The following is a 20,047-nucleotide window of genomic DNA, read 5'->3' as shown; positions in this document are numbered from 1 at the left end:
CACGCTTTTGAGTGTAGCGGTATTAATAAGACGCTTTAGCTTACGACGTCTCGATTCCAAGGAAGTTCCAATTTTTAACAAATGCTTTGGTGCCACAAGGCGTATTTCTTTTATACAACATGATATAATTGTCTTCATAATAAAATTCTATTAGTAAAGCCTCTTAATTCCAATTATGAAATTGAAATTGGCACTTGGAATTTTGGAAAATCTTCTTTCTAATAATGAAGCAAATTATTACAAATACAAATCGATGTTATTGAGGGTTTGAAAGAGGGAGAAAATAGATAAATCATCAGACAGTTAAGCATGAGCTTCATCTAGATGACAAGCGGAGACTAATTATATAAAGCTTGATGTGTTAGAGCGAGATAACAATATACACATTTTATTTTCATAGATTTTATGCCCAGACCAAAGGTGAGAGGTGTTTAAGAGGCAATGTACAATGCCTAAGATAAATTCCACAGAAATATACACACTTTATCAAAGATTCAAAATAATTCTCACATTTAGTTGCTTTCATCTGGATATACAAGGTGGTGAAGCAAGCAAGGCCGACAACAATGGCCAGTATAGGCGAGTAGGCACCATGAACGGCACAAGCACTTTATATTTGTAAGTCAGTAACCAATCCTATAAGCAATAGACCATGAGCAGCAGCCTCAAACAAACTCTTTGCTACACCCTTGTGCCTTTTCGAAGTTGCTCCCTATTCACTTCACTAGTGAAATCAGTTTTAGCAAAATCAGGCTATTGTGATCTAAGAAAGCAAGGCACTTAATCACAAGATGTTCAATCTGTCCCAAGCTCCACAAAAGGTTGCTACAATGGGTGGAGGGTCGTCAGCTGCCCTACTGTTCTTGAGAAGATAAAACAGCTCAGTAGTTATACCTTCTACTAGGACTCCGCTGGCAGAATTCTGGTCATTGTTCCTGCATACGTTGCGTTGCCATTTGTCAAAACACATTCTTCCCATTTTCTTCAATTCCTTCGGAGGCTTAAAGTTTTTCAATCAGCTCTTGATCAACCGACTTTGATGTGAATGGGGGGTTACAGAGAGCCCCAAGACCAACATTTGACATCTTTAAGCGGTTAGGCCACTAGTCATGCCAGCATTTTCATCAACGGAATCTATCCTCATGCGTTTTTCAACTTCAGAGGCTTCAGCCATATTCACCAGAGAGGATTATACTGCCTCGGTTATGGATGAAATTGCACTATCGATTCTGTATCAACATTCTGTAACCTGGGACTAATGTCTGGCTCCATGGAGTTTCTACAGACATCATTCTGCTGGTTCTTCAAGCATTGATCTAGAGACTTCTCAGCTGGAGCTACAGAGAGAGGCTGTGGTTGCTCATCCACCATTGTTGCACAATCAAGCTTTGTTCAAGACATCATCTTCAAAACCGTTTAAATTTGCAAATGATGTGTCTGCAGAAGGAAGATTCTTCAACGTATCCAGCTCCTCACCTATCATGACACCTCCATTCTCAGCAAACACATCAGCTGATGTGACCCCATCAAGAGAAAACAATTGAGTCGCACAAGCGGATATGGATAATGGGCTGGTTTGCATCTCAACAGAAGGATTTTCCACAGTATGTCCTATATCTACACAAGTGCCATTTTCAGTAGCTACACGATCAATCTGGCCACCACTCAAATTATCTGCGGTAAAACTTGAATGCCGGAGCTCAGCCAGATCATCTACCACATTGGCTAATGTGTCTGTTCTATTGATCGCATTTACCACACCAGGTGTAGTAGCAGTCAGCTGAAGAGCTTGTCGCTTCGACTGGCCACTTCCAGGACCAAGTTGAGCATTCAACTGTTTCTGCACCCAGACAGCTAGAGAAAGTGCATGATCACGAATCAAAGAATCATGAGGCGGGCAGTGTAACATATCAACCAGAGCCTGCATATATTGGAACATACTGACGGATGGAGTAATAGACCCTTTGTCACGTAGATATTTCATGCTTTTGAGAATATGCTCACATAAGTTTCCCATTTTTGCCCAATCACAATCACAAAGTGCATACTCGGAAGAAGCTGGATTCCGAACAACATGCACTTGATGCCGATCTTCCTGATCAACAACTTTTGAACATTCACCCTCAACTAAGACATCAGAATCAGGAATCTGCAAAGATTTCTGCCAAGCTGTTAAGCCACTCATCCATTCATCCTTCCAGTATCGTGCAAAATCATCCTTCCCCGAATACTCATCAAGCCAGAAGTAAGAATGCACTATAGTACCTAGCTTATCTACAAGCCAATCAGCACGTTGATATACACTATTTTCATTCTCATTCAATAACCTAAGCTTCATTTGGTTGTGATAGTACTCCATCGCCGAGCACATCTCCTGGCTGGCAAGAGGAAGAGTTCTCAGTGCATTAGTCCAGAGCCCTGAGTAGACAAAATCTGTCAGCAAGAAAAACCTCAAAGACGAACCCAACTAATATACAATAGGGAGTGTAAGAGTATGATTTCGAGCACTCTAGCAGAAAAATGCCTTTTTGGTAGAATAATACTAAGCTAGCACGTCCTTTTGTAAGTGAGGACACCAAAAAGAAATATCTACTAAAGTTGGAATAAAGAGAGAACTGTTTGTCCGCTTTGTTCTTCCTGAGAAGTCTATCTATCCCATTTTATATGTTACAATTTGATTAATCAGACGAAAATCAATTTCACTTGCAGATTATATTAGTGCTAGAAGAATAGAAGAAAATTTAAAAAATGATAAGATAGAGATAGGAAAAAAAAAATTCAACTACTAATTGTAGCATGTGCAGAAAGTATCTATCATGGAAAAATATCATAATGGAGTAAATGATATGCTTCAGAATTCAAATATTGACAACTTCTGAAAGACTCTTATTTCTCCTAGAGGTGTGTGAAATATCTAGGATGTCCCAAAGCAAGAGTTGCACAGTGTGGACAAAGGGAGTATAGTTTGAGTTCATGCTAGTCCTGGATCTGAATCAGATTATTAGTGTCTCAAATGGGAGTTAGCAAAAGACATGTTTCAGAGGTACTTCAATCTAACTCCAATAAAAATCTATTGTTAACCACAGAGGAATCTGTTTTACTGAATAATACACCTAACCTAGTCTCGGGTACCATATGGCCTTGAAATAGTCCAAAAAGTCTGCAGCATCCACAAAATCTTCCATAAATTCTTCAAACAAATCAGCAGTTCCATCTTTTTTGCAGATGCGATGTACTGTCTGGCCTAGCCTCTTTGCAATTGCAGCACAGTTTTCCATTTCTGAGCATTTCTTAATCAAGTTCTTATGCCATGCATGACGAACCCGCCAAAAGCATATCAATACAGAGCACTGAAACACTTCCCTGAGTGATAAACAAACAAAGATATAATACACCATTCATGCAAGAAAATCAAGAAGATAAAGAAGAAAATGACTAGGAGGCACAATTTTAAACTGCACAATCTAGTATCCAAAAATAATTTGCAGAACCACAACTCATGAGTGCCTGAGAAAATACACAAAGGAAAACTCATGCCTAAAGTTCAGATTAACCTTCAAAATACTTAATGAGCAAGTATGCCTTAATAATTCCATCATTCATTTAAAATTTGCTACTATTTAACCTTTGGTGGATGAACACAACCAGTAGATGTAGAACAGGGACCAGATAAATTGCTGACGGACTTTTCAAATTCACTTCTGTCAATAAGAAACATTATGGTTAGACGTGAATCAGACACTGGTTTATACTGTTCTTCATTAGTTCAAATCATTCAGACGATCCAAGTAACATTGAAATTGCCAGCCTATTTTACGCACATTCATCTGCTAATATCCCAATCCACTAGCCTAACATTATAAATTTCCTGGACCAAGACTAATAAAGTAAAAGCCTCCCCCTGAACCCAAAAGTTAGATGGTACTGGTGCAACTTAGTTTGCCATGCTAAAGAGAAAAACCCCACGTCCATTAGGAATAAGGAAAAAAACAACCATGGACGTTGATTTAAAAGAAAACAACCATGGTCATTGATTTGAAAGAAAACAACCATGGTCATTGATTTGTATTGAATTACATTATCACTTAATCATGCAAATGAATGTGGGACAAAAGATTGTAAGCAACCTGATTGCAATGACGTCAGCTGAAGGATCATCCACAATGAATCCAGCCAACTTCCAGTTAGGATCTTTCATATGAACTTTGTTATATAGGGCCCTCATCCATCCAAGTGTATCTCCACTTGCACATCTAGGTGCTATTATCCATGCCACCGGTATAGCCTTGTTGTCTGAGTTGAACACAACAAGACTGTGAATAGGATACTGGATGAATTTGCATAAAAGACAAAGTAAGCTTTCAAGTATTAGTTGTTTCTAGAAACTTGGTAACCATATAAGTAAAATACCTTTAATTTATTAGTTCCAAACTTTGAATCAGAGGCTAGAAGGCCGTGATTTCCGAACCGGATCAGTTGTTGCAACTGCCATTCTGTTTGAATGCCCAAAACAAAAGGCTCGGAATCAGAGAAATTCTCATAAAAGAACACTTGATTCTGGTGACTTTCGACCCACATGTTAATGCTGACTGCATCATCCATGTCAAGTTCATAAGTAGAACGCCGTATGCTCCTCTCTTGTCTCCGAACATACCTGTGAGTTAAAAGGTCATCTCGGTTGCAGGGACCTCCTTGTTTCTCCACTGATTCATTGTGTCTCTGCATGATTGTTTCCACGGACACTCCAACATACAGCAGGGACAAAACACGGAGACGAAGATCCTCTGATATGTATGGAGCATACATGGCGCGTGTTCCAGCAGCCTTTTTGTCCTGTGGGCCATGGCAAGGTAATCCTTTCTTATCCACGTGCTTATCTTGGTTATAGATGATAAGTGCTACAGATGGTTCAGCAATTAAGCGTTTGACAATAAAGTGGCAGGTGCACCCCCTCTTTGTATTAGGTCGACCAGCAGGTTTTTTCTTAGGAACGTATGTGGTTCTACTCGGTCGAACGATTCCACCCTTTCTATGGTCATCGGGACCAAAGGAGCACCAGTACCTAAAGAATCATAAGGTTATTTTACAAAATGCATTTTGGCAGATACTAGCAACTGAAACAAGCTAAAGAGATAAAAGCACAGCTTACAGAATATATTCAAGGATGCCATCAACTTTAGGCTTGTAAGTCGTCTCCGCAGGCCGACGTCTCCGAGCTTCAACATGGAATCTTGTTGGACATTCTTTATTAGCAGATTCACCCCTAACAAAGTCATCTACTCTAGCAAATGGAATGAGAGCAACTCTGTCTATGTTATCGCGATAGCCTTCTACCTTAGACCACACAAGTTCAGCAGAAGAAAATTCCAAAGTCGGTGGGCTCTGAACAGGAAGGGAAAGAATTTGATCCCATCTAGCCATCTGTAATAATAGAGGAGAAATGATAAGGGTAAGTAGAACAGATTACACTTGTGAACACATGATGAGTTGGGTTGCAAGCATTCACTAATCAGCTTTGATTACTCTTATGGCATTTAGTGTTTAAAGAGGTGGGGGCATGACGCAAGTGTTTTACCTAACAGGGAGGGTGGAGGATAAGTCTCAAACTAGTTGGAATCGGCTATATAAATCTTCTGGGCTGATCCATCTCTTTTCATTCAGTATTTAAGAAAAAACACCATTATTGGCTATTTTACAATTGCTACCAATCTATCACAACCCTCCTTTCGGGTTGGACCAGCCATATGTCTCACACAGCCAATAATAAGCATTATTTACAAAAATTGTGGAAAATTACTAAAAGTTGTAACATTTTAAAACATAGCAATGAAGCGTAAGAAGCTTCATGCGCTTAAGCGTCAAAGATACCAACATAAGTATAAAAATATCATGACATAGCAACCATTAACAGCATCACAGCAATCCAAACATTATAAAGAACATCATAGAGCCCTTTGGATTAGCTGAATTTAAGTAGCTTTTAAGCTGAAAGCACTTTTCAAGTGCTGGAGCTGATTTTATCAAATAAGCAGTTACTCGTTTGGATAGAAGTGCTGAAGCTGGAAAAAGGCTGTTGATGTGCTTGGCAAACAAGTAATAGTAAGCACTTTTTTCTTGTTAAAATGACTGAAATATCCTTAAATCTATTAACACTACAAAGGGAGCTGATTACTACAAGATTTTGATTCTAAATTGATTCAAATACAAATAATTTATATTTCAATTTACATCAACTATCCAAATTACATCTACATATGCAATCAAGTTTGAGTTGGGTTTGTCCACACTGATCCCTATATCCTAATTTCTTGCATGATTCAATTCCTCTCTTTATCAATGCGAAATTAGAGTAGAAAGTAGCTGACATCAATTTTTTTTATATTTTTTACATTTTTTATATGTAACCAGTCCCACTTCTTTATCGCAGGTAAAAGAAAAAGGCAACTCAATGCATAATCACTAAGGCCCATTATGCGCAGGGTGCAAATCACAAGTGTCCCGTATGCAGCAATGAGTGTTATGCCAAGGCTCCCTTAAAATATATGTAAGAATTTTAAAGATATACATGTAGACATATATAATTTTGAAGCATCCACCTTTGAGAGAACTAGTCAAAAACAGCAAAAAAATAGAATGAAAACAAGTACAAGTATATAATTGGAAGAGAAACCTATTAAGAAGCTCCCAATATTATTGAGAGACGCCAAGCTGGAAGCGCAACGATTGAGTACGGCGGAGGAAAGTGAGTCGCAGGCGGCTGAACTAGGTTGGCTTATATATTGTTTTATTAGAACCATATATATTTATCCCAATAGAAGTGATTTTTTTTTTTCCAGGGTAATTGACACTTTTGACCCTTGCAAGTTTCGAGAACTGTCATTTGGTCTCTCTGGCTTATGTTATAGCCTCAGACAGGTGACAATGGTTTCCAAAAAATCGACTTAATCGGCCAAACATATCGAATTGATTTTTAGGTTTTTTTTAATAAAATTGATGATTTTTATAAAAATTAATAATCGTACCTAATAAGTTTATATGTATAAAATATATTCTATATATTATATTTAAATATAATAAAATATTAAAAAATTTGTCTTTGGGTTCGGGATGATGAAAAATGATTATACACGCTTGAACATAATTAACACCTAAAGTTCCAACTCTGAAACCTAGTATGCTACTCCTATTGAAATTAAATTAGTTATAGCATCTCGAGTAGTAACTAGTTTGTAAGCTACAAGTTATTCCAACGATCTTGGATAGAAAGTTATAAAGTATTAGATATAATTAGATATATTTCATCTCATATGATTTTAAATTTCTCTTATTAGATACTTAATCTTAATAGACTCAATTCTTGAGTCCATCTTGATTGATTTTTGCCCCCTCATGCGATATAAATTATACTTTTTGTCTTTGCATAACATTGTTATAAATTATACTTTTTGTCTTTGCATAACATTATTTTATACTACCATAAAATTGTGGAATCAATCTTTTTTTCTTTCATATTTTTCTTGATTCATCACCTTTTAAAAAGTAAAATTATCTAGAGAGTTTTGCAAAAGTGTGATAGAAGTATGCATGATATCGTGTCGTTAACTTTTACTGGTGACTATGACATAATGTTGTTTTTTTTTAAAAAAAAAAAATATAAAAAACCATATGAACCATACGAATAAGAGGATGACTTTACGGATTTGAAAAAGTCTAATTTTGACTATACAAAATGAAATAACCGAAAAATTGATAGGATATAAATTTATAAAATTACCGAATCGTATTAACCCTACCATAGGAGTACTATACTTAAGGGTCATTTCATTTATGGTATATTGGCCTATTTACTCGGAACTGTTTATGCGATAACTAATAATATTATGTATTGTTACGCAGTAAAGAGCATGTATGATTTATTATGAAATGAACAATAACATAGAGAATATATAGAGATTGCTATGTAAAATTTTTATACTTTAAATAATTTTATTCACATATTTGTTACGCTTATTTTTATTACACATACAATCTTGTACGATATATTACCTCAACGTCTCTAGTTCGGCCAACAAAGTATTGAATTAGAAATATCGAAAATAATTTCTTATGCAGCCAAGCAAATTGTAAGTATTATTTAATGCGAGATCAATTTATAGTAGAATAGGTCACATGAAAATATTTTTGTGACCCTCAAAAACAAGAAATAGGAGAACAATATGGTTTGGCTCTTTACCTTTTCAACTTTAGACAAACGAATGCAATGCGACTCGTTAGATCAAAGTTATAGTAACAAATATTGAATGTGCCACTACAATAGTGGCAAGTGATAAAGAAAATATATGACCCCACATGGCATATCAATCAAAATCCAATTTTTTTACATTACTCGTTTGCATGAACATCATGGTATAGAGCGTCAACAAAACAACAACGCTTAAAAGTTCCAACAAGTATGGGATCTAATCCTAAAATAAGATATAATTCAACAGACCACCAAACGTTTCCACATAGATTTGAGACATATTTTGATTCTGAATATTTTTTTATCACAATTTGATCACAATTTTGTTCAAAGCTTCATAGTTCCCTAAAATGACATCAGCATGACGTTCCTTCTGATTGTCGTTTTCCTTCACTCTCTTGAGATTAGATAACTTCTGTATGTTTAACATCATCACCACTATAAACATGAACAGGATAATATACCCCAAGGCTGCAAATTAGAAACAATAAGAGTCTCGTTAAACTGACTTTAACAACATTGTTAACTTTCAAACATATATAATTGGTCAATCAAACCCTAGACACAAAATATAGCTAGTCTCGAGGCGGATGCATGATTTTTAGTTTATGAATTTTGAATTATAATTCTTTTTATTTACTGGGTTCTGTCACAAATATAGGGTTTAAGCTAACATTAATGGGTTATATGTCAATAGTAGAAGCCAGAATTTGTTAGAAATTAGATGAAGAGAATAGAAAGGAGGCTTGATACGTATCACTATTTCAAAAGAGTGATTGCCTGTCTATTGGGTTAGGTTGTCTCCTTTGGGCCTATTATCAATTGAATTAAAAGTGACAGATATGAAGTAATTAAATAGAGAAGATAAGTATGTTATGTAGTTGAAATAGAGACTTGTTCCCAAAGGTTTTGTTGATATAAAAAACACGTTGAAATATTTCAGAAGAAAGTATTCACTATATGACGGAATTTTCAACATCTATGTATATATAGAAATAATTTTAGAAGATCTACTATATATATAATATAATTTTAACTAAAGTATATATAAAAGATAATTTTCCGCTAAAAAGTTCGGATGAGCCCCCTTTCGCTGAGTTGCGCCCCTAGCTCCCACCCTGAGTTAGTCAGTTTAAACTGAATAACAAATAGAAAGATTTTATACAACCGACCCCAAGACCCCAACTAATTTGGATTGAGATAAATTGATTTTCAATAAGCGAAAAATGTTACATATTAGGACTAAAACTTACGTGTTTAATATAATTGGTCAATCAATTAGACCTCAAGAACTTGGATCAGGTCAACTAAAAGGCTAAAACAGGGAGGAGATATTACTCATAAAGAGGGGTGATAAATGTGTACCTTTATCATCTGCTATTATATCATTGAGCCCTTTAAACAGCCCTGTTTCTTGTTGGACTGAAGTTTTAAACTTTGTTGCTACGGTGTCTTGAAATTTTTCCAAGTGCCATGTTAATCCCAGCCCAAAAGTGTTATCAGACAAGAAAGGACTATATGCAAATGGGATTCCTACAGTCTTGACATGGTTACAAAAATCTGGCACAACAAATGATGTTTCCACAACATAAACATGATGTCCTATGCCACTTAGACAGGGAACTTGCAGAAAAGAAGATGAAAGTTCAGCTGAACAATTCAGATACTGATACTCTTTCAAGATATAGTAATAGCTGAATGGGGTGTTAGAAAGATTCAGATTCAAGAAAACTTCGTGGACACAGTTTTTGGGGTCGATTAGTTCGAGTTTTCTGAGATCATATGAAATGGATTTAATGACTAAATCCCCATAAGATGGAAAATTGAGAATGGTTCTGTTTTGCTTACAGTGTAGCTGAAATTCATGAAGTCTGAAAGGGAATTGAAGGTTGAGTTCAGATATATTTGCACAGTTAATTGGTAAGCAAGTATTTGTATTAGCATCTGCTTTTACATGTAGAATAACAATGAACAGGGAAATGAAAATCAGAGCATCCATGTATTTCAGAGGCTAACAAACACCCAAATAAAATAGGATTTCACTTATTCTTCTTAACTTCTCTTTCAAGTTTTTTTCTGTTTTGTTTGTTTGGGTCTGTAATTGGAATAAAACAGAAAGGGGGTGTAAGGCGTAAGGAAGGGGATGAAGATTGGGGACAGGAGAGTTGAAGTGTTAGATGGGCAAAGTATCAAAGTAAACTTTCAGCTAATTTATATAATTATATTTACTGACAACATAATTATAGTGTAATTTTATCCGTAATAGCAAGTTGATTACTTTATTTTCCAATTTACAAAGTTCTCTTATTATGAAAAAATATTTGTTGTTACTTTTTTAAGTGATTTGATAGAGTAAACTTTTTAATATATTATCGGTGTATAGAAATTAAATCTGTGTAAACATTGCGATATGGGTGAAATGGATGACTTCTAAGTCTATAGCAAAAGGGTGACTTCCAAATCTAACATTAATTAAATCTGTGTAAACATTGCGATATGGGTGAAATGGATGACTTCTAAGTCTATAGCAAATGGGTGACTTCCAAATCTAACATTTTTTCCACGTCGAGTCAATGCATTCATCTAATGGCTGCTTTAGAGACATTTGTCTTTGGATAATGACAGAGTAAAGGGCATTTGCTTTATTCAATTTTAGGTACTTATTTTCCACAAATACATCCAAAATGGATCTCTCCCTGTTGAAGCACCATTGGTTGGTTTCAAGCAAGGGTCAGTCTTTTGTAGGCCAATTGTTGATAAAATAACGTTACATTTACCTTGAGAATTCAGGAATCTCAATACCCTATTTAACATTTATTTGGGTTCAAAAACGAAGGGATTACATTAAGGCGGTGGGGTTTCCTCGGCCAAGAATAGTGCTGCCAATTGAGCGGGTCGGATCGATTATGAACTTATCCATATTTGACCCGCTTGTCACTCTCTAAAACAAGATGGATGGGAAATATAAATACTAACATTTATCTTTTCTTTCACCGGTCTTGCTTTATTTAGTTCCAATGAATACTCAAAACTGGTTGCTCATTCTCCTATTGTAAACACAAGGTACGATCTCAAAGAAGTTGGTACATCTGGAAAACACTCACTTTAATTGCCCGAGTTAAGATTGCACTCCGAGTTTCGAATCAATCATACAGGAACGTCCATGTCAAGCTAAACACAATTGGGAGATCAATCAGAGGAAAGAAATTCCATTGAATCCTAGTAACACTTGAAGTTGACTGTTATATGTAAATACACTACCTGAATACACAGCTCAATGAATATTTGAACAATACAATAATGTGTTTAAAGACAGGTTATGATACACTTGAGAACACACACACACACACACACACACATACACACAAATACAAACAATACGACTCCAAACAAGAGATTAGATGAATTGGAGGTACAGGGAAAAAGATTTTCTTAAAAAATTAAAGAAAAAGAGAGCAGGAGAAGAAGAAAGAAGTTTCAATCAAAGAAGCTCTTTTGCTAGTCTCACAGGTTTTTCATTCAGAAATGCCATATCACTATTTTGTACAGTTAACAACTGATGATCAGAGTCTTCCTCCTCGCTATCTGCCGATACAGATGACTCACCAGAATCTGTCCCATCTTCTACAATGGCAATGCATTTTGGTTAGTCAAGAAACAAAAAGCTTACATTCACATGACATGTATGAGCATCCTTCATCCTTTAGGCTATTGTACATCTGCTAGAGATTAAGACTAAGGTACTTAATATGTGCACATATGTGCAGCTACATGCATCCAAAAAGGCACACAAAATGCTTTGAGAATGAGATTTGCTTGACAGAATAACATATCCAATCGGAAGCTATATAACCTAGTTCTGAACTTTTAAGTAGGTTGGGAGGGCTTTAACTTTAGTAGTTTTCAGGTCGGTCGCTCTGTTAGAATCTCACGTAACATTGATTAAGTGTATAGGTTGTACTTCCCTTTACAGTGTTGGACGATCTTCACTACTTGATCGTAGCTTTCAGGGTTCAGTACGGCCATGCTTCATTTTCTTGACATGATATCAGAGGCAGACTCATTCACAGAGATGCCAAAGAAGAGAAATCCCCCCGCCCCACCACAAAAAAAATGAACATAAAAGGGGCCAAAACTACTGCCAACCCCTCATGATATACTATTAAAATCGATAAATAATTCCTTTGCCATACATAAAACTCTAGAGAATTGAGATTGACGAGATTAAATAATGATATGCGGCCATGCTCCATTTTCTCCTCTCATTTAAAGAAAAATAAAAATAAAAAAAATCTCGGACTGATGCTTCTTTAGCCACATAACTCATCTTAATTAGTTGGAACCACTAGCTAACACTATGTGTAATCCCGAGCCTTTCTACCAAGTGATGAGCAATCAAAGTGTAGTCTACCAGAATTGCTTTCTTAACTGAATAAGCTACATTTTTTTATGCACATATATACTCAAAAGACATGGCTATACTACATCGAATATGTGTTTCACATGTGACGACCATCAAAATGGAACTCCACCAGTCCCAAAGAACTATAGATATTCAATATATATATATTTTTTTATTTTTTTTGGTAACGTAATAAAATTTTGAAGCAATAGATATACAATTTGTAAGTGTTGGGGGGACAATTTTAGACGTGTACATCTGCAGATTTTACCAGCTCCGCTATCAATAGTTGTTATAGTAGTACAAAGTCTTATGCCGCAAAATAAATGTTGTACTCCCTCTGTCACATTTTATGTGACACGCTTTTCCATTTAGTCTGTCCCAAAAAGAATGATACTCTCTCTTTTACCATCCCCATTTTACCCTTAACGACAAACTTGTTAGGACCCTCACCACCATTCGTTTAATGAAAAGACATGTGAAGCTCTCACCACCACTCATTTAATAGAGTTATTTGATACCTTGCATCTCTTTGGCTTACATGTCAAGTTCCTTCTTTAATTTCTAAATCTCCAACCCATTCAAACACCTCAAATATATTGGGACGGAGGGAGAATTAGTGATCTAGATTTTCATGCCGACATTATTATTTCACATGGGATATCAGACGAGCCCTAATCTACTCTTTATTCCCGAAAGTTCATGTTACATTAATCAGAGTAAGAATGTGGTAGCTGAAGTATTGTCCTCTGTGATACCACAAAAGTTACCACCCATTGGAAAACAAAAAGTGAAGAGAGATAGGTCAACACCAACCTGAAAAGGCTTGATGATCAGGAAGATGTGTGATTCTTGTAACCTGAATACTTTCTGGTAAAATGCAATTGCAGAATGAGCCTGAAATTTCAAAGATAATTGTGTGAAACAAGCTAGAAGTTTAGCAAGAATAACCCAGAAAACATGCTGCAGATTTATACTGGTTCACACTTGAAAGTTGCCCCACAATTAGGACAAAGCATCATCATTCTCACCTACTCGGGCCAGTCGATTAATCCATCCAGGAATTGGCTTTCCCGTGAGACGGAAACAGACTTCATCAGCAAAATGGTTGCAGTTCTTGGCAATCAAATGATAACTGTCCCCATGATATTTTTCTGAAATATGTTCCATAAATGACCGAACATCTGAATGACACATGTCTGTGCTGCCCAGGAGTACTGACCGTCTAAAAATAAAACCCGGACAACTACGTGGCTCCACCTCAAAAACCCCACTAGTTGAGTAGTCGTGGGCTCCATACCCATACTCTAGACCATCTACTGCATTGAATCAAGACCAACAATAAAAGAAAGGAACACAAGTTATACTAAAACCCAAAATCTTTAATAATCAAACACACAGCTTTTTTCAAAAGGTTTACAGATTATAAAAGTTAACTGCAGCATCCACTCTGGGAACGGTATAGCAGAGTGTTCATGCTCAGAATATCGCTGCACGTGGTAGGTTGATGGAAGATATCTAGGCAGGAACAAATTCAAGAGATCCTCACATGCAACAAGAAGTACACCGAAAAAAGAAGAGGACAGGAAACACCAAAGAGCGGGAAAGCAAGAGAACTATTCATAAAACCCTGATGAACTATTCTTCATAAGTAGAGCAGGAAAAAAAAAACTATAAAAAAAATAAGTAGAACAGACCAGACAGGTTTGAGAAAGAGAACGCATCATGGATGGTTTACATGCCAAGGTTCTCGATCTCACCACAAGCCCCAATTCCCGGAACAAAATAACATCACATGGGCAGGCTTAATCAGAAGAATTCAGAACCCTAAGGAGTCATTTATTTTGCATATAAAACATGAGTTCAGGCATTAAATTGCAATCTCAGTGCCAAATCAATAATCCAATCAAATTACCAATTTGCTATAAATGGAATTGTCTAATCTTCATCAAGAGCAGGCGGATTTGAGAGAGAGGGGTTCATGTAATTCATCTATATAAAGGCCGTAATTCCGCTTTTTCACTTATTTCCCCTCCCCAAGAATTCTTAATTTAATTTCTTTGTTCTTTAGGGATATCATTTTCCTATATAATTCTGGTTTAACACATACTTGATCCTGTCAGGACTAAATGTACGCACTAAGGTGACAGGAAATTAGAAAATGATTTGACAAAGCATCTCGTGCTTGCGATTTCTTGATGCTATGGGTAAAGAAACTTTTTTTTGTTTTGTTAAGATAGATGAAGAAGCATTTAGAAGACACCTTGGGCTCTGATTATGCTTCATATGACAAGCTTCACGGTGGTATTCATTCTATCATCCAATATATATCTACAAGAAAACAAGAAACATTTACAAGTAACTTCTATTTCTCCTGAAATAGACTATTGAACTCTTCACAAAGTCTTTGCAACCCATCTTTCCTCTTTCCAGCAGGTAGGTCGACGGTATTTGCAGACATATCTCTAAATTTATCAACTAATAGTGTATTACTTTGTCAACCTTTTTTATGAATAACATAGCTTAACCATCTATGAGCCAGTTCCATTATCCATGCAGGTAAGCACATTTATTCGATAGGCTACAAGACCAGTTGGTTCCTAAAGTAAACTACTTAAGGTGACACCTTCAGATCAAAACCTTCACCAACTCTCTAAACTGGCAATTGAACCTTTTGTAACAGACCATAATAGACCTAATGGGAGGATGCAAAATTCACTGAAAGATTCAATATGGGTGGCAAAGAACCTAATGCTTTTGGTAAAGTTTTGGCTTTGTCACATGAGGGGTTTGAGGTTGACACCTAACAAGATTTAAATTGGATTGGAGAACTAATCAAAGTTCAGAAGGAAATTACCTTTATTACAAAGACACGGAGTGAGGAAAATAGTAAGAGGTAAGAATAGAAGAGGCTTTAAAGTACAACTAATTTTTTTTTTTTTTATAACCGCGGTGTCCGAGCCAGCTTATGCCCTCTACTAATTCAATGGCATACCTGCCACCTCCCACCAACAACAGGTACCAGGTAACTTTGTCCACCAATGCTAGGACAGATAGGAAAAAATCACCTAATTTTTTGTCTCTGCTGAGATTTGAACATGAGACCTCATGGTTTCATTGACCACTAGGCTACACCCTCGGGTGCGTACAACTAATTATGACATATGAAAGTGTTAGAATACCAAGTGAATATATGTCTAAATCAATACATGTCTAGATTCATTTACTCGAAAAATAAAATCTTATAAAATATTCTATAGGATACCTTAGAATATTCTCTACTTAACATAGAATATACACTTATTTTATTAGCTTAGAGATTGTTACCTACCACATTGTAAGCCTACAAATTATATATATATATATATTTTGAAACAGTTAACATGTACTTGAAAGAAATCCTACAAATTATATATAGGGAGCACCTCTTATACATTGTTACTTAATCAAGTCAATGAAAGGTATTTTCTATTTACACATGGTATCGGAGCCTCCACAATCTTGGTAGAGACTCAAATAGCTACCACTATCAGCAGAAGTGCCGACCAATGTGGGTTCCCCTTTGGTTAATGTTTTCTTCTTTTCTTCTTCCTTCTGATGACAAGCGTCGGTAGTCTCTCTAACGACCATTCCAATGTCACTATATCTCTGGTGACGGGCACTTGCTACGTGATTAACGCCCTCCTCTAAACCCTTGAATTACTTGTCCTCGTTTTGCCAATTCAAGTTAGGCTGATAATGTCCTCTATATTTGAAACATGGTATCTCTTTTCCGTCACTAAGACAAGATTTCTTTCCGTGTGAGTGACACTCAAATAAAACAAAGAATTTCATACCATGTCAAAATGGCTAACTTTATTGATTGAGATCAAGCTAAACAGACACTAACACCCTGCTTAATTTTCATCTCAAAATTGGATGTAACAACAATATGTATAACAATACACAGTAAAGGAGAACGGAAAAGCTTTAGTACCTTCTATACCAGAATGAAACACTCCGAGGCCGACCCAATAGAGATAGTTGTTTACAGGTGTGAGATCATATACATTAAGATACAACAAAGCACGATTCTTCTCTCCATTATACTGTTCCTTTGATGCACTTGAGCTAGACCTTAACAATCTCATTGTAGTCCACCCACCCTGGCCACCTCCACCACCCCTTCGCTTTTCCAATATATACACTATATTCTCAAAAAATCACACTCAATATCCAGGCAGACGACAGCCAATTAGTAAGCACCTAAACTTCATAAACACAAATAAAAGAGACAAATTCAATAAAATAAAAGCTTTTAGCACACACTTAATGCGTTCTCATTATACGTAACAAACAGAAAGTTAAGCTAGTACATAGGACAAACACGCTAAAGGTAAAAACTCTAAGATCAATTGACTAGTACCGTAATCTTAACAATTAGTAAGCAGCTAAACTTCATAAACACAAATAAAAGAGAAAAACTCAGTATAATAAAAGCTTTTAGCCTACACTTAATGCATTCAATTTTAACTCACATAATCAACATAACGTTAAGCTATTACATAGAGCAAACACACTAATTGAGGTAAAAATGCTAAGATCAATTGACTAGTACCATAATTTAAGCAAATTCCGGAGCTAGGGATAATGAAAGTTCAAAACAGAGCTAAATAGAAGCATATAGGAGACAACAACAACAACAACAACAACAACAAGCTCCAAGATAATCCCACCACAAATTCAGTAAAATAATAGGAGACAAATTCAGTAAAATAATAGCTTTTAGCACACACTTAATGCTTCAATTTTAACTCATTATACATAACAAACAGAAAGTTAAGCTACTACATAGAGCAAACATGGCTAATTCAGGTATAAAACGCAAAGATCAATCGACTAGGACCGTAATTTTAAAAAAATTCCAGAGCTAGAGATAATGAAAGTCCGAAACTGAGCTAAATAGAAGCATATACGAGAAAATTACAGAGGAAATATACATATACATACAGAAATATATATATACTGTATTCTCAAAAAATCGCACTCAATATCAGGCAGCCGCAAGCCAATTAGTAAGCAGCAAAACTTTATAAACACAAATAAAAGAGACAAATTCAGTAAAACAAAATCTTTTAGCACACACTTAATGCATTCAATCAAACAGAAAGTTAAGCTATTATATAGAGCAAAGACGGCTAAAAATACAAAGATCAATTGAGTAGGACCGTAATTTCAACAAATTCCGAAGCTAGAGATAATGAAAGTTCAAAACAGAGCTAAATAGAAGCATATACAAGACAAATATACGTATATACATTCGGAAATACGTCTACGAAAGAGATTACCGAGATTTGAGTTGGAAATCGGAGACGTTTGTGCTACGGAGGAGCACGGTGGCGAGGTTACAGATCACCGCCGTGTGCGGCGGAGAGAAAATAATATAAGAGTGGTCGCCGAGTAATATTTTCCCACAGCTGTCGTGTGAATAAAAAAAAGGTTTTATTTTTGGAAAAAGTTGACAAGAGCTATCCTTTGCCTAAATGACACTCAAAATTTAAATTACACGCTTTCTTTTTGTGATATACTATATGTTTTTTGTTTGTGTTTTCTCGCCCCGGTGTCCGATAGCCGCATAGATCCATTCGAAGGAAGCGTTTTTTGCCAAGCATTTTTTTTCTTTTTTCGGGACTCAAACCCGAGATCTTTGATTGAGGAAGGAGCAGCCTTATCAGCTATACAAGATGAAATATTCCCTCCGTCACATATTACTTGATCACTTTTCCTTTTGCGCCTCTTAACAAATCATAAATAAAAGATGTATTTTATTATTTTACCCCTAGCTCTCTCCAATAAATACATTCTAATCAAGACTAATTATTTTCAAGAATATTTAATATTAAAGGTTAGATGGGAAAGATTTAATTAATTTTATCTTGATTTTGTAAATGAACAAGTAATTTGGGACATATATTTTAATAATGTGGCCAAGTAATATGGGACGGAGGGGTACTTAATTTGACATCATCTCGCTTTTATAGTAGCTTACAATTGCCAATAATTTAAAGTCAGTTAAAAATTTTAATTTTTAAATTTTTTTATTATCAAATAAACTTTTAATTATTATTTTAATATATTTCTTCTATTACTTATATAATATATAATACAAAAAATATTTTAAGTTTCTTTTTTAATCAAAAATCAATAAATAAATAGAACCAAGGAATAGAAGTAAAGAAGTAGAAGTGAATTAATAATGTTATGGTTTTTGTTTGGGAGGGGGCGGGGATAGAATTTAAGCAGGTTTGGTAGAAAAATATTTTCGAAACACTTGATATTTGTGTTGAGAAATTTATTAAATGTATATAAATAATTTATTAAAAGCTTAATAACTATTACTTTTAAAATTCTAAATTCATAAACTTAAAATTTTAAATTCACCTGAAAGAAAGGGTTTGGACTTTGGTTAGTTAAATGTAAAGCGAATGTGCCCAACTAATCATGTAAGCGGTGTGAACTTGCTAACCTGTTTTAACTAGTAACCTGACCGTTAAACCGAACGAACCTGAACGAACCCAAGAGAACCTGCTAACCGCTTAACGATACCGATCCTGCTCCAATATTTTAGGAACCGGAATCGACGCAGTTAAACCGCTTAACCGTGAAAATTAAAAAAAAAAAAAAAAATAGCCGTTGTACTAAGCTCGTTAATGACCGTTGGCAACGTCCATTTGCAAAAACGGCCGTTGCACAAACGGCCATTTTGTTAATTTTTGGCCCCCAAATTTTTTTTTTTTAACACTTTAACCCATCCCCCACCCCTATATAAACCCTTCTTCATTTTCATTTTAATTCACACCAATTCACTCTTCTTCATCTTTCTCTCAAATCTCAATCTCTCAATTATAATTATTTTGCAATAACTAGCCACAAAGTCTTATTATAGTTTCAACTTTCAATTATTAATTTTGCAATTATAATATTGTTGGTGGAGTTGGTGATTTTGCAACAATCCGAAGTAGCTTTGGTGGATTTGCAATTCTAGCCGCCTTGACTTTGCTGGAAATTAATCCGCAATTTGGTACCTTCGTTCCAACTCTATCTTTATTTTTCGCAATTTAATTTACGCAATTTAATTTACGCAATTTAATTTGTTGTAATTTATTTTCTTGTGATTTATTTGATTGTGATTTAAATTAATTCTATTTAATAATGTCAAAGAGATTAAGACGTGGTGCCGTAGTAGTAGTCGTATTGTTAGAGGTGCGCTTTAACGAGGAAACATTTGTGGTTAAAACACCTAACGTAGGTATTGACGTTGGTGGAAATAATCCACTTTTAGGTCGCGAGGCAATGCAACAACATTTTACCGACACTTTTAATGAAGACTTAAATGATGACGATGAAACACAACCCCCCGAAAA

General features: G+C 35.5%; 3 protein-coding genes across 5 annotated transcripts; all 3 read right to left on the bottom strand.

Annotated features, from left to right (window-relative positions):
* Window positions 1–372: 372 nt before the first annotated feature.
* LOC132030328 (uncharacterized) lies at window positions 373–6,836 on the bottom strand. The gene is made up of 6 exons (XM_059419912.1): window positions 6,671–6,836; window positions 5,150–5,421; window positions 4,411–5,062; window positions 4,128–4,327; window positions 3,119–3,363; window positions 373–2,418 (listed from the first exon to the last, which is right to left on the bottom strand). The coding sequence occupies exons 2-6, from the start codon at window positions 5,419–5,421 to the stop codon at window positions 1,382–1,384; spliced, it is 2,406 nt and encodes an 801-aa protein (XP_059275895.1). The 5' UTR covers window positions 6,671–6,836; the 3' UTR covers window positions 373–1,381.
* Window positions 6,837–8,357: 1,521 nt separating this feature from the next.
* Window positions 8,358–10,433, bottom strand: LOC132030327 (putative RING-H2 finger protein ATL21A). The gene is made up of 2 exons (XM_059419911.1): window positions 9,608–10,433; window positions 8,358–8,713 (listed from the first exon to the last, which is right to left on the bottom strand). Exons 1-2 carry the CDS (start codon window positions 10,239–10,241, stop codon window positions 8,547–8,549), a joined length of 801 nt encoding a protein of 266 aa, XP_059275894.1. The 5' UTR covers window positions 10,242–10,433; the 3' UTR covers window positions 8,358–8,546.
* A 998-nt stretch (window positions 10,434–11,431) lies between these two features.
* Window positions 11,432–18,200, bottom strand: LOC132030326 (deSI-like protein At4g17486). Of its 3 annotated transcripts, none has more exons than XM_059419910.1 (5): window positions 17,972–18,200; window positions 16,621–16,894; window positions 13,676–13,963; window positions 13,461–13,541; window positions 11,432–11,863 (listed from the first exon to the last, which is right to left on the bottom strand). In XM_059419910.1, exons 2-5 carry the CDS (start codon window positions 16,772–16,774, stop codon window positions 11,724–11,726), a joined length of 663 nt encoding a protein of 220 aa, XP_059275893.1. In that variant the 5' UTR covers window positions 16,775–16,894; window positions 17,972–18,200; the 3' UTR covers window positions 11,432–11,723. The 3 variants fall into 3 exon arrangements, with proteins under 3 accessions (XP_059275893.1, XP_059275892.1, XP_059275891.1); XM_059419909.1 differs by having other exon boundaries at window positions 11,432–11,866; window positions 16,621–16,889; window positions 17,972–18,189; XM_059419908.1 differs by having other exon boundaries at window positions 11,432–11,866; window positions 17,972–18,188.
* Window positions 18,201–20,047: the final 1,847 nt, after the last annotated feature.

The sequence above is a fragment of the Lycium ferocissimum genome, chromosome 9 (assembly GCF_029784015.1).
Source record: "Lycium ferocissimum isolate CSIRO_LF1 chromosome 9, AGI_CSIRO_Lferr_CH_V1, whole genome shotgun sequence".
NCBI lineage: Eukaryota > Viridiplantae > Streptophyta > Magnoliopsida > Solanales > Solanaceae > Lycium > Lycium ferocissimum.
The sequence above is the reverse complement of the archived record's forward strand: the minus strand, read 5'-3'. Positions and strand labels throughout refer to the sequence as shown.